Here is a 15347-nt window from a genome sequence, read left to right on the forward strand (position 1 = left end):
GTAGTACTTCCATGGAAAACCTTCCCCCGTGAAAAGGCTTGGGAGAGACAGGTTAGATGCCAGTGGAATAATCCATGGCAAGAACTCACATCTGTGGCACTGTGGCTTTGCAGGAAGAGGTGCATTCCTCCCTCCCAGCCCAGTCAGTGCAAAACTGGGCATTTGGCAAATCCTTTAAGCCTCTGAAAAACCTCAGCTGCTGCAAACAATGGATTCGTTTAATGCCAACTGTAATGGGATTTTTATTAGGAACCAGAACAAAACCAGGACTTCCTTTCACAGTAGGCTCAATCAACACTCATCAGGTGGCAGGAATTTTTAACTGTACTGAGTACCAACTTGGGTTGCCTATGAACAAACTGCAAAAACAACCATTTCAATGTCAGCTGCCCCTCTTCGCCGCCGTTCACCAGGTCTCCTGCTAATCCTTTCCAAAGTGAAACCTGACATTAAGAAGCCTATAAATCCACCTCTTCCACAGTCAATTGGTGGATCAACGAGATGCCAGGAAAAGGAAACCCCAATGCTTGTTATTAATAAAGACTGATAGAGAGTCTAAGCATTGTGCAGCAATGAAAAAAGATAATACTTGCCTACAGACACCAGAGCATCTGGAGATGTGCTACAATTCATTGTAGACATGAAGGACTGATGGTCTTCCTCACTATATTAATAATAATTTATTATTTACACCCTGCCCATCTGGCTGGGTTTCCACAGCCACTCAGGGCGGCTCCCGACAGAATATTAAAAACACGGTAAAACACCAAACATTCAAAACTTCCCTAAACAGGGCTGCCTTCAGATGTCTTCTAAAAGTCAGATAGTTTTTTATTTCCTTTTATATCTCTGATGGGAGGGTGTTCCACAGGGCGGGCACCACTACCGAGAAGGCCCTCTGCCTGGTTCCCTGTAGCTTCACTTCTCACAGTGAGGAAACCACCAGAAGGCCCTCGGAGGAGGACCTCAGTGTCCGGGCAGAACAATGGGGGTGGAAACGCTCCTTCAGGTATAAGCTACCTGTCGTCTTAACAGTGAAAAAGGATGGGGGAAAGCATTAGAGTAGCTTCTGCTTCTCTCGACAATGGGTGTTCTTGCTGTGTGCAGCCTCCATTAGCTATTGGATGGAGCCAGAGTGTAGTCGCATCCTGCTCTCCAAACCCCAAGCAACTGGCAGTTGTGGGACCAAGTTTTGGTGTGTTTTTTTTCTGGTAGAGGGCAATGAAAAGCAAGTTCTCTGCATCTGCTTCTTCTCTGGCTGATGGGCGAGGCCAATGTATTTGTATCACAATCCGCTGAATTTCTAGATTGTTGACAATGCATTTATTCATTCCACATGGGGGAATGGCCACAGGAAGGAAAGCAAAAATGAGTCCAGCAACTGGTTGCAATTCGCTGAACTGACAAGAGGAGCAGAGGCAGCCCAAGACATTTTGTAGCCTGAGGATAAGTCAAAATGGCACCACCCTCTCCATGATGGTATGCATGATCCAGCCCAAAGTTAAAGCATTTTGAAAACCCACTGGGGTTTCCCCATTGGGAAAGCTAAGCAGGCGCTATAATCTCACTCATTAAAGTCAACGGGACTTCAGAGAAGTAAACTTCATGCTCGCTGTTTAAGAAGCACCTTGCACTTTAAATGGTTTCAATAAAGACTATTGTGAAGATACCCATTTTATATTGAACTGTTTATTGAGTGTTGCCTTTTGTACAGTAGGGGTCAGTCGCCCTCAGCAATGTATTATGGACCACTTAGGCTTACCTGGGAACAAGTGCTTTTGAACTCAAGGGATCTGCCTCACAGTAGAGGAGGTTAGGAATGCAGTGTAAGAGATCAAACCCAGATACATTATCAACACATAATCTAACTCATTTAAGTGGAACTAATAATATAACATGTATTATTCATAAATTAAGCACACTAACGTGATAGCAAATAATTTAAAACATACAATACAAAACAATACATGTAATTGGCAAAGGTGTTGGCTCCATTGCAGTTTTCAAAAAAAACACACGTTTCACACACTTACAACAAAGTAAAATTAAAAATAGCAAACCATCTCCAGAAATAAACAGGCAATTGTCAGGTTTAGATAATGCTTGGTTGTATTTCCCTCACTCAAACTGGGGAGAAAAAGGTTTGCATTTTCCAGGTTTGTAGGTAAAATGGCTGAATGTTAAGTAAAGAGGCAGGGGATGGACTTAGATCCCTGAAACACTACAAAAGTACATTTCAGTACAGCTTCTCCTCATACTGGAACTGGAACAGGGCACAATTTTAGAGCAGCTTATTTCTTCCAAAGCAAATGAAATAACTTTTATGAGAAGATTTGGACTGCCAATCTGACCAACCAAAGAATTATTATAGAATGTGAAGTTAAGTTAATTAGATACATCCATTCCATTTGCTGATCCTCTGCTTTTATTGACTATTCAGTCAATCGATGGCTGCTAGCAGACCAAATTATTTAGCTATTTGGGCTGGATTAGCCAAAATCCCATTTAACTGGATAATTCACAAACATACTAAGATCAAATAAAGTTAAATAATACTAACAATCTATAACTGCAATGCCTCTAGAGTAAAAGCAGCTTTATTATTCTAAGACACAGAGAAATTCACGGACTGTGTGGAATAGTGACATGGATCATTTGGAATTAAGGTTTTCAAAAAAAACACCCACAACGTGTTATAGAGTAGGGTGGGGAATTGTGTTAGTGAAAAGGCTGTTGAGCTAACTATAAACTGATTAACAGCTTCATAAATAATATCAGCAAAAAGCTGGATGAATTCGGAGCATTCATCAGAGGGGCAAGCAGCAACTTGCAGGACAGGAAAAGGGAGACAAGTCAACTGATTTCTTCTTTTTTAACATTTGGTTACCATTTATAAGTGTTAATCAAGACATGACATGAATGTTGCTTACCCCTGCTTTAGATAGGGAGGGGAGCAACCGTACAAATGTTATTGGACTACATCACCCCAAATCATGGGTGTCTGAGGGCCTCCTGCTTTAGATAGATATTTTTTGTACATCGCAACAATTTTAGAAATTGCTATTTCAATTATCAGTGTTACCAGCACACCTTTAAAGGTTTGTTGATATTTACTGCAATTCAATTGACTCAAATAATAATGAAATACACTGATAATTAAATCCATACAGAAATGGTCATATTCAGGGTTAGTCACCTGATTGTTTTTAAAAACACATATTTTGGAAATCTATGATATCCTGCATCTACCCATGCAATCTAATGCCCTTCTTTTCTTAAGAGTAACCAGCTAAATTCAAATACCCTGGGTGGGATTCAAGATTGTGCTCAAACTACCAAATATGTTGACCTGTTATTCATAGGGGTTGACACTGGCTTCAAAATTACCCTCTTTTCTGTGAGCCAATAATTTGCCAATGTCTCAAATTGGCTCATAGCTACTCTAAGGGAAGAAAGAAAGAAAGAAAGAAAGAAAGAAAGAAAGAAAGAAAGAAAGAAAAAGTTTACATAAAAAGTAGGAAGAGATGTTTCCTAAAGGCTGTTAGAATGTATTTTAAGGAAACCAGGAATTTGAAATAACTCCTTTCCCTCGTAGCATGGAAGTCAATGGGTCTCAACACTGAAACTCAATAAACTCAACACGACTTGGCACTTTCTCATGCAGAAACTCAGAAAGAACAGCAACTGTCTATGGCTTGGGAAACACATGGCTACAGAATCTGAAAGTTCCTGCTGACAAAGCAGGAATTTAAGAACAGCAGATTTGTGTTGCACCTTTTTATATTAAGTGCTCAAGCATCCCTCGCTGCCCTATTCTATTCTGCCATTGCAACCCATGTGACAGTGGAGACTGCTGCTCAGCTCCCAGCTTCCAAGGGAAAGAAGAGGCATCCCATAGTATTGTGCTGCAAACACAAGAAACAAAATTCTGCTCTCTGCCATGTGGACAGGACACCTCCAGCATAAAAGTCCACCAAGGACAGACCACTACTATCAGTAACAAGCCATAGGCAGTGTGAAATGTGACACATGCCTATTCACTTTGGTTAGTCTTTCCAAGTGGCATCAACAGTTAGCAATTCAATGTTAGGTTAGAGCCTTTGGAGCTGTTGACGGTGCCACAGTAAAGAATCTACCTGGTGTGTGCTATTTCCTTCTACAAATGGCTGCTATTTCCTTCCTTTCCTTTCAACAACATTATATTGTTTTCAGATGTGCCCCCCCCCCCCCCATTCTCATGTTACGGTAGATTCTCAGGTTACATATTTCAAGCAGGGGACAATTCTCACACATCACACCTGTATCTGCAATACATTTGCAGAGCTCTTAAATAAATGAGTAAAAACATTACTAATGGACACCATTTTACAGGTGTGTACTGAAGCAAGTTTCACAGGATAACATGTTTGTACATGTGCACATATGTACTTACAGGAGTGACTTACAGAAAAGTAATGTGGACAGCAGCTCTAAGATCCTGCCATTCTTTTCTCTAAAGCTTTTAGCTACAGAAACACCCTATATCCCTACCCCTGGTATTTCTTATGTAACCAGCCTTCCCACACCTCTCATTTATAAAATTCCCATTTCAGACAGAAGTTTTTAATTTCCTGTTTAAAAGGCACGTTAAGGTTTGGTTTACTCAGTATCCTCCATTTTAAATATATTTGTTGCCTTAAATCTGTAATCTATAAGATACCGGATTAACCTAGTACTCTCCAGATGTTTCAGACTAGAACTCCCAAAACACCTGACCACTGAGCCTGATGGGACCTGTAGTCTAAAATACCCGGAGAGTACCACAGGGAAGGATGCATTAACAGGTAGGTATAAATACAACTATGCATTATTTTCACAGAACAATGCACTTCCTACAAATTAGTAACCACATTTGCATCAATATATATGCACTGGAGGAAGAACAGGAAATATGGAGAAACTGCACTGAATAATAAAAGATCTGAGAGACTGTGAGGATTGGACCTAATAATAACCTAAGGTTTACTGCTGTTCGCTACAGGAACAAGCCCAGGGAAGCCTCAGACTGCTACCTTTGATTAATCTAAGTTTAGTGTTTATGCCCAAATCCTAAACTATGGTTAAGCTTAACTGGTTTACTGAAACAGGTTGGCAGCATCAACCAAGATGTGAAGTTGGCTTGTTTCACTAAACCATCGTTCAAACCAACAAAGGCCAAACTGCAGTTATCCAAAAGGGGAAGTTTCCAATCTCCTTCGTGAATAGGAAGGACATGAGCCTGAGATTCTCCTAAGCATGTTGCTCAAATGATAAACCATAAACCTCTGAACACAGCCTCAAAGTGGCTAAAAGCAAAGAAACAAAATCAGGCTCAGAGGAAACATTTATGAGTGCCAGTAAATTCTGCTACCTTTTTCTGACTCTCTGCCTTCAATGTACAGACTCAATAAGAATGAAGGCTGGAATTCTCCATTGATCTGGCTGGGAAAGCTTACATAAACTACCAGTAGGTGAATCTAGGTGCACAAGACTGGTCTGGATAAGGGGAAAATAAATGCAGCATCCGCAAACTTCATTTGACATATCTTTAAGTACCAGATACACAGAACTGGGAGGATTAATGGGCCTCACTCCAAAGACAGATGAATAAGTGGGCAGAATGTTATGTATTACTAGGATCCCATGGGTAAAAGTTGTGTACTAAACCCTCAGGCAAAAGACAAGGAAGCACGTTCCAATCTCTATCATAAGACACACGGAAAGTGCATTGCTATTCACAATCTGCTGTGTGCACAGTGTGTGTGGATGCACACCTGACAATCTGCAGCCACCATGTGCCATGTTCTGTACATGCACTTCCTTATGCAGAATTAGAAACTGCACAAGTCCCAATTTCTCAGCCAAGGTATTCCAAGATGTGCCGCCTCCTCACTGCGCTGAAGCATTTGTCCCCAGCAATTGCTCAGGCTGCTATTCCGAGTCCCCATATCAAGTGCAGCCAAAAGGATAGAGCAGCAGAGAGAGACACGAAGCAGACCCCGGCCCTGCGAAACCCTCAGCTCACCATTTCAAAGTGTAAGAAGGTGGAGAAAGGTGCTTAGAAAAAGTGGTCAACTTCCAAAGCAGCAGCAAAGCAGTGTGTACATTGTTTAACATCAAAACAGATGCATTTTGGTGTTTAATCGTGCTACATGTGAGAAAAACCACAGGGATTTGCATTGTTGACTTAGTAGGAGATTGGAATGTTGTGCAGATGTAAAGCTGTGCATGTTCTACAACCATGAGTTGCTGTTCCAGTAGTCAAGAACAGTAACGCAGGAACTAAACAGCATTTAGCACTTGGTTCATATAGCGTACAAGGATTGCTATTCTAGTCATCTAGATGTGGATCTATAATTGAGTTTACTTTTTGAGAGGTGGGAGAGGAATGTAGTCTTAAGGACGGTTTACTAAAACATCCTTCTAAGCTGGAAAAGACCTCACAAATACATCTCATAGGCCCCCTGTGCAAAGTACTCTGGGGCCTTTAAGTTCCAGTGCCACCTTTGCTATTTCTGCAAAATAGTTCACTTGGAAACGTAATAATAAATAATGCACACAATATTTCTATTTCTAACAATAAATGCAAAGAGAATAGGAAATATTTCAAGTAAACTACATTTGGCTTTAGACCACCTGGTTGACCTAGACTTCATGAATGCGTTCTGCCTTCAACCTTCTTAGCAACATTGACCCTTGCTATTCAATAACCGAAAAGGTGAATATTAGCCAATCTTTCTGCAGGAAAGGATTCTGCCTGGCAGTGGAACGTTGCCTTGTAAGCATTCATTCTACAGTAGGAAAGGGATCTCTGCAGGTTGCCAGCTTCCTCCTTTGAGTCAAGTGTTCTGATAGGACAGTTCAAACATGTTGCAGGCCTCTTCCAGGCTTTCATCCATGTTGAGTCTTCTCCAGAAAGACTTCTGCTTCATCTGAAGCTCCCTTCGCACACACCTGGGGCACGGCACCGACTTCACCTTGCACTCTGAATGGAAGACGGCACCACAGCTGTCACATCTGTGAGAACAAAATCAGATATTTGTATATTAATATGTCGGTTCCTAGCTTCTCTTCCCCACCCCACTATGCAGAGGAAAGAAGTTCTGTGCTAAGACTGTTCCTGTGCTGGCTGTATTCTGACCTCTGAAAGCCAGCCACACCGAGAAATGCTCAGAGGATTCTCAGACATCGTTGAGTCCCAGTGAGAAGGTGTCTTATAGCGTCGGAACATTGAGTTACACTATGGCAGTTGTTTAGCGAGGCAGTTAGGGCACAATGCTATGTGCAGTTAATGAAGTCACTGGGATGTACCGTATTTTTCGCTCTATAACACGCACCCAACCATAACACGCACGTAGTTTTTAGAGGAGGAAAATCCGTAGGCATGCCACCCGTAGGCATTCCCTCCATAACACGCACAGACATTTCCCCTTACTTTTTAGGAGGAAAAAAGTGAGTGTTATGGTGCAAAAAATACGGTAAGCAGCCTGACCGGATGCAGGGTTGCAGCTGTTAGTATTTGCTTTAATCTCAAAATCTCTGGAAGATTTTACAAGCTTAATTACTTAAGCATGTTACCCATTCTTTTCTGGATTGGAGCACATGCAGGGAACCCAAGTGGGAGCCAAGATGACAGCCAAAGAAAACAGTTGTGCCTTTAGAAATTTTAAATCATCCACATCTGACACTAATGCTGACTTTATCAAGCTAATTCCCCTTTCGTTAGTGATTTACAATTCCTTGGGAAACGCTGGAGACCAATGATTGATGAGAGTGTCATTTTGCATTCATTCATGGCCTCTCCCTTTCCCCTCTTTTGATCACTCTTCTCAGTCAACTGGAGAATGTAAACGCTTATCAGGAATTTCTGTCGAAATGGACGCCGGCAGGATTATGGAAGAGTGAAACACACCTGCCGTTGCTACCCAGATGCATTAAATCGGGGGGTGGGGAGGGACAAGAGAAGATTGATGATTTCAAAATTAAGAGCAAATACATCATTCAAACCATTTGAAAAAGTTGCAAAACACAAAAAACCCACCCACCACCCAAAACTTCTGTATGATCAATAATCAACTTGTTCCTTGATAAAAGGGAACAGATGATTACAAGCAGGAGGACAGGGGAAAGCAGACATGAATGACACTCTTCATGGGCTTTGCTTAAAATCCCACCAGCACTTACGCTTCTAGCTCCCAAAGCCTTCCATAAATCAGCTTCTTCATTTTAACCAGTTATCCCACACTACAGGTCCAATTGTTGCTTTATCGCTACCAAATTAACCCTTAATATACCCAGTCATTCCAGAACAGTAGCTGCATATAGCACCCTAATCCCATTCATAGATTATTTGCTCAGAAACAACTCCTACTGCTTAATGGGATTTGGTTCCCAACATGCATACAATTGTGGCCTTCATTAGGGACTAACGGAATCATTGCCGCATAAGCTTTTGCAGGAAAACTCACATTTCCTATGATAACTGTTGCATGCAGAAACAGAAAAGTGCAAACAGAGAATCCCTCCTGGACAAAGACAGCCTGGTCACTGTGATCCATGCCCTGCTAAAATCCAGATCAAACCGTTGCTCTGTGTTGTACACGGGTCTGTCTTTCAACATGGACATTTCAGCTCAGTACATGGCTGAATTCCATTACCATATTGAATCCCCTAATTTAAAGCAGCTCCTCATTAACTTGCCCTCTTTAAGTCTGTGGTCATTAGAAGTCTTTCTCTGGATAACTCTGGCAACACAAGTTAGAAGGATGGCTACTGAGGAGAGGCACCTCTCTCTGGTGGGGTCCCAAGTAGCTCTTCCTAGGGCTACCTGCCTGATGCCTCCGCTGCTGAGCTTTGGGTCCCAGATCAATTATCATCATTAGCAGAACTTGTTACTTGTTTGTTACACAAAAAGGTCTCTCCATGACTTAAAACCTATTTAAGATCATAGACCAAAGTAAAAATGCATTATAATAAAAACCCATTTACACAAAGCATGTGCAATTCATTAAAATTGCCAAAAGTAACCTCCAGTAACAGCAGCATAAAATTTTGGCTGCACAACCAGCAGTAAATAACAGCAAACAAACATACAAGATCAAGACTTTTCTATCTGGCCAGGCTTTTCATTAGTATTTTTACTAATAGGATCTATACTAAGTTGTCACCATCTTCTATGTTACACAATAATTTGGATTAAGCTTTTTGAAAATCTTTCTTAGAGGCTAAACACTTGTTACCTGGTACAGATTTTCAGGTACGGGTTGTGGGACAAAGTGTTAAGGGTGAGCTGATGGTAGAGAGAACAGTGACAGAGAGATTGGAGAGAACACGATTGCTTCCTTCCCACAATGTTAGCACTCAAACGGCAACTTTCCCATGCAGTTTTCAGGTACTCATGTGACTCAGATGGAGGGAAACGTGAGGTTCCTAATAAAAAGCAGGTAGTGTTCTGGTCTTTCCCCAAAGGTGACTTTTGTGGGCTGGAAGTTCCACAAGGCCAATCCAGACCTTTTTTTTTTTTTTTTTTTTTTTTTTTGCTGGTTTGCCCAATTCTATTCCAGTAATATATGGCAACGGTGATAACTTAGGTTGAAAATTTGAGTCAAGTGCATTGTGAAAATCCATTGGATCTGCTGTGCTCTGTTTGCCAGGAGATATTCTGACTGGGAAGTAACACTTCAATTGCTCAGACATCTTAATTGCTGAGACAATGAACAGAAGAAATCCAAATCAACTAATTGGCCAGAGGGTCCATGAATCCGCTTTGCAGTGAAACTGGTGCAACAGACAGCAGCAACTCCCACAAGCACCTAATTACCATAGCTTTATTTTCAGGAGATGGAGGTGGGTTTCAGTGTTGTGGTTGTGTAGAAAAGGCAGGAACACCTCTGAACAGTTTCTGATGAAAACTTGTTAAGACACAAGGATCTCGATGAAGCAAATATCCAAGGAATGAAGCCCACAAGTTCCACACATTTCCCCATTTTGACGGGATTTTAATGTGTGTTCCTGAATACCCATTGCCAACCAGCATTTCACGAGTCCTAGTTCTCTTTCCTATTAGGATTATTTCATACCTTCCAAAAGTGGCAAATCTAGGTTTGCCACCAAATGTACACTCGTCAGCTAGCTGCAGTCAATCAAGGCTCTTATACACATTTGCAGGTGAATATTTGACACAGTCACACATAACACTTAAAACATCGTTGATGTCAGGCCGAGCACCATGGGTTGGCATCACTGGGCACCTGCCCAGGTCCATGCCCCAGCAAGGGCCCACCACACACCAGATTCTCCTGACACATACAAATTGCTGCTGGACAATGGAAATGGCTCTACTTTCTGCTCTTCTTGCAAACATGGACAGCTCCTTCTTCCTTGCCACTTCTGCTTGCTCCTTCTTCAGACCCAGCAATGAGGTAGAGGAAATGTTGTTGTTGTTGCTGCTGGTGCTGCCATTTACATTACTTACCTGCTCCCAATGGTACAGAAGCCCGCCCCGCCCCCCCGTGCCATCTCATTGGGTAAAGAAGAAGAGACTGCAGCTACTATCTTCCTCCCCACTTCCAGATTGGGCCCAAAGAGGAAGAGAATAGAGCGGAAGTTGTGGGTGATGGTGAGATGAATGAGGAGGAGCTGCCGGTACTGGGATGGACCAGGGTGAGTCCTGGCTAGCCCTGCCAGCCCAGTTAGGACCACCTGCACATGTGGTAGAGGACCTGATACACAAAGGGAATGTGTGAAGTCAACTGCAGTTCACTGACAAGTGAAAACGAAATATGGCACTTAAGCACTCTGTTGATTTTGTGTTGCACGGCTTAAGGAGAGAAGGAATCATGAAGCTGAGATGAACCTGCAAAACTTAAAAGCTGAAATCTTTCCCAGCTGCAACCTACTCTAACTTCCATGGAAAATTACAAAGGTGTATCTCCTGGCTGTGGCTGCAAGACCACTCAGCATTTCAATCAAGCGATCAAACACCTGCTTCTTATCTGGCCAAGGCCACAGCTCGGTGCTGCGTCACCCACTTCTCTAACATCTGAGCGCAATGAGAAGCACCTGTGTTGGGAAAGAGGGTGTTCCTTTTATGGCACTTATTTACAAAACAGTCTCATTATTGCTAAGCCTTTATTCTCCTTTTCTCAGATCCTTTTGAGCACAAATACAATGACATTGTGGAGAAGACATTTGTTGCTTTGAAGATGACAAAAAGATGAGACCTTAAAAACAAGCAACTGTGGACTCATTCATGTCTTCCGTTTTGCCTGCAGCAGTCCCAGAGGGGGAAAGTCCACTTTTCATGTTCGGCTGCCTATGGTCACAGCTGCTGTAGGAGTGCAATCGTATGGCTCAGTGCCTAGATTATGCACATAGCACCAGTGCCTGAAACACCCTCTGAATCGCCGTGAAGGTTTTTGCATTTTAAATGATCAGGTGTATGCTCCTGTAGGGCATCCATTCTTAACACGGGAGATTTGGGGTGGGTGAAATGAGTGAAATGGTGGGTGGAGGTGCTGGAAACTGATAGCGGAGGCACATAATTCTCCTTAAACTTGTGTCCCAGCCAGCCCCATCCTTAACCAACTTCCTCCCTTCTAGCATTCTTTCCTAGAAGCCACAAGATAATTTCAGCTCTGAAGTGCAGAAGATTATACTTGTTTGCATGCCCTGAAACATATAACACAATAACACTTTTTTTTTTTTTTAAAGCAAGATGATTCATTAGTATGGTAGTCAGTGAGATGCTTGGGCAAGTTATTTCATTTTCTGCATAGGCTGGAGTCATGATTGTACAGAAGGGTTGTTCTTGTGTTGTTGTTGTTTTACAAAAAAGTAACACTGAAAGATTAGTTTTCCTATGACCCATTGCATGCAACAGCATGTGGGGCTTAACGCTTGTGCAGAGTTTAAGGGCACATAGACAGTACATGTGTATATAGGCTCAAAAGTGGTAGGCAGCTATGCACAGCAACGCTGCATGCCCACAGTTGTCCTTAGGTCCATGTGTCAAGGTTCGCTAAGATCTGACAAGTGAAGCCAGGGTCAGGAGTGAGAAAGTTCTCAGGTGGGGGTCAAAAGCAAGTGGTATGATCTACAGTGGGCAAAAGTCAGTTCTCAGAATGGCTGCTAGCAGGCAGATGGGACAGAGGTAACCAGTGTCATCTAGAAAAGCAAAAGGGTCAAGTTCCAGAGGCAGAGGGTTCTGTGAAGGAAGGTGAAGAGCAGAAATTCAGCCTGGCAGGTTCTTCTCAATGGGAGTCGGGTTGTTTAGGGCGGGCCGAAGAGGATGTCCTGGGGTAAAGGCTTGACAAGGCCAAGTGGAACTGCACTGATTCCACCTGACTGGGTGATGCACCAGGCCAGTGGGTCTTCTAATGCTTTCCAGGTCTGTATAGTAAAAGCCATGGTTTTCCCAGTAGTGATGCATGGAAGTGAGAGCTGGACCATAAAGAAGGCTGATCGCCAAAGAATTGATGCTTTTGAATTATGGTGCTGGAGGAGACTCTTGAGAGTCCCATGGACTGCAAGAAGATCAAACCTCTCCATTCTGAAGGAAATCAGCCCTGAGTGCTCACTGGAAGGACAGATCCTGAAGCTGAGGCTCCAATACTTTGGCCACCTCATGAGAAGAGAAGACTCCCTGGAAAAGACCCTGATGTTGGGAAAGATGGAGGGTACAAGGAGAAGGGGACGACAAGAGAACGAGATGGTTGGACAGTGTTCTTGAAGCTACCAGCATGAGTTTGACCAAACTGCGGGAGGCAGTGGAAGACAGGAGTGCCTGGCGTGCTCTGGTCCATGGGGTCATGAAGAGTCAGACACGACTAAACAACTAAACAACAACAAAAACAGAGGACACCTCTGGGTAAAGCAAGCGATTCCTTCAGCAGCATTTTACTTTGCAAGGAATAACTAATTTTTTGAGTCCTTGCAGTAAAGGGTGAAGGAGATCTCAGCGACAAGAGCTTGTATCCGAAAGCTGCAAAAAATTCACAATGCAGTATCTTCAAGCATGTGCAGTGCTATTCCACCACCCCAGTGAGTAACTACCACCTGACACTCTGCCCCCTGGAAAGTAAAGCTTTCCTGAGAACACTGTTTCCAGCAGGCTTAAGTCAATTTCCATGTCTACTTAAAAACTAATTGCTGGAGCTGACAGGAAAAAAATCAGAAGACCCAAGTATTACAACAGTTCCACTTGCACTTTACTATTCTTCTATTTTTAGTTTTCATTCCAAAACCCGACACCCAGGAAATCTAAGGAAGGGGAATACTTTAACTAAGCAATGCAAAACCAAGCAAGAAAAAAAAAAGAGAGAGAGAATTATTTGAGCATTCTACACCAGTGCTAAGACAGCAGACTTGGAAGTTGTGTATTGTCGGACAGGATGTAAGGAGCTTGCCAGGCACAGCCCACAAAACCCTGCTAATTAACTGAAATGATTGTGTTTGTTTTGGAACCATTTAGCCAACAAAGGAATGTGTCACACCGATTAGCAAGAAAAGGGTATGTAATATATGTGCATTCAAAGCCAGATGAGTGCATTATCCAGGTATTTGCTCTGTTTGCTCAAGGATTGACAAAGAATGAATGCTGAGCAAACAGCCTCCATGCAAATGGAAACTCCAGCTCTTTAAAAGCGGGCGAGGGTGTCCTTCGGCCCGGAGATTTATCTGTCTCAGGAAGAGACAGGCCTTGAGAAATCACATCTGGAAATGGACCCACAGAAAAACTACTTTTCTACTAGAACTTGTTCTCTCCCTCAGCCCCTGTGAGGATGCCATTATATCAGGATGGTCGTCATCCAGTGCTGACCCTCTGGCAGTTCTTGGCAAGGGCACCTGAGACTCATCGCTTTGCTTTCTTCTTTGTCAAGCGGAAAGGTCAAGGCAAAAAGACAAAGGGAAAATATATGCAAAGCAAGGTGCAAACACACTTCAATTCCTGGTCATCCAAGAATGCCGTGAATGCAGGGGAACTCTTTCACACAGTACAAACAGCTTCTTATTAAGGCAATTTATTGTTGGGGGTTTTTTTACATACCACTCTAACAGAGGCTCAAGATTTATTAAAACTCTAGTTTTGCACTCTTTAAAAACACAAGAGGCATTCATTTTGTTTAGATTTAGTGAAGCTGAACACATGCAAGTGAAGTAGCAGAAACAAAGACATTAGGATAACAGTAAGTTCATCACAATTCACATGTGTTAATATTTATTTTCATCTCCATTTAGGGGCAAAGCTTTAGAACACTAATTTGTGGATCTACAAAACTGTAAATGTTAAAATGTTATATATCCCTCTTAGATGGTTGTGGGAGGGGGTGTTAGTAAAACTTGCTGAACATGCCAGCTTAAATTACCCCGTCCTTCTTCCCGAAAAAACATCAACCTTCTCAATCCGTTTTGGGCACCTACTCCAATTCAAAGGCTATGCATTGTTTTTTGTTTTTTGTTTATAAGATATTTATTAAGATTTTTTTAAATATTACAATAACAAATGAAAAAAACAAACACAAAATAAAAATGATTAAAAACCACTCAATTTTTCCATTGCTTATTTTTCCTTAGCTTGTTTCCCGGACCTCCTCATACCTCCCTTTTTTGTATTCCAGTTCAGTTTGTTGGTTCAGCAAATCCTTACCCTCTTTATTTGTCCTAATCTTTGGTCTTAAAATAGTAACGTTAGATTTTTACCTCTTAACAACCCATTTTTCATATTCCCTTAAAGCATTACAGCTGGAAACCACTTAATTTCTATCCAACATCGTTCTAACATTCATTAATTTTACAATTTTTCTGTAGATAATCTTTGAACTTCTTCCAATCTTCTTCCACCGACTCTTCTCCCTGGTCTCGGATTCTGCCAGTCATTTCTGCCAGTTCCATATAGTCCATCAACTTCATCTGCCATTCTTCCAGAGTGGGTAGATCTTGTGTCTTCCAATACTTTGCAATGAGTATTCTTGCTGCTGTTGTGGCATACATGAAAAAAGTTCTATCCTTCTTTGGCACCAATTGACCGACTATGCCCAGAAGAAAGGCCTCTGGTTTTTTCAAGAAGGTATATTTAAATACTTTTTTCAGTTCATTGTATATCATTTCCCAGAAAGCCTTAACCCTTGGGCACGTCCACCAAAGGTGAAAGAATGTACCTTCAGTTTCTTTACATTTCCAACATTTGTTATCGGGCAAATGATAAATTTTTGCAAGCTTGACTGGGGTCATATACCACCTATATATCATTTTCATAATATTCTCTCTTAAGGCATTACATGCCGTAAACTTCATACCTGTGGTCCATAACTGTTCCCAGTCAGCCATCA

At 42.0% G+C, this 15347-nt stretch overlaps 1 protein-coding gene and 1 long non-coding RNA gene across 5 annotated transcripts in view; one reads left to right on the forward strand and one right to left on the reverse strand.

Annotated features, from left to right (window-relative positions):
- Window positions 1-1669: 1669 nt before the first annotated feature.
- Window positions 1670-15347, reverse strand: part of PLEKHM3 (pleckstrin homology domain containing M3) — an 83969-nt gene continuing 70291 nt past the window's right edge. For all 4 annotated transcript variants that reach the window (XM_081016745.1, XM_081016746.1, XM_081016747.1 and 1 more), the window contains one exon: window positions 1670-7035. In XM_081016745.1, the coding sequence (XP_080872871.1) occupies window positions 6858-7035 (178 nt within the window). In that variant the 3' untranslated portion in view covers window positions 1670-6857. The remainder of the gene's footprint in view (window positions 7036-15347) is intronic.
- LOC308484847 lies at window positions 7042-12911 on the forward strand. Its single transcript, XR_013990139.1, has 3 exons — window positions 7042-7330; window positions 7502-12406; window positions 12874-12911. It is a non-coding gene; the product is annotated as an uncharacterized lncRNA (long non-coding RNA).

This window comes from Podarcis pityusensis, assembly GCF_964106645.2.
Source record: "Podarcis pityusensis genome assembly, chromosome: 1".
Lineage (NCBI taxonomy): Eukaryota > Metazoa > Chordata > Lepidosauria > Squamata > Lacertidae > Podarcis > Podarcis pityusensis.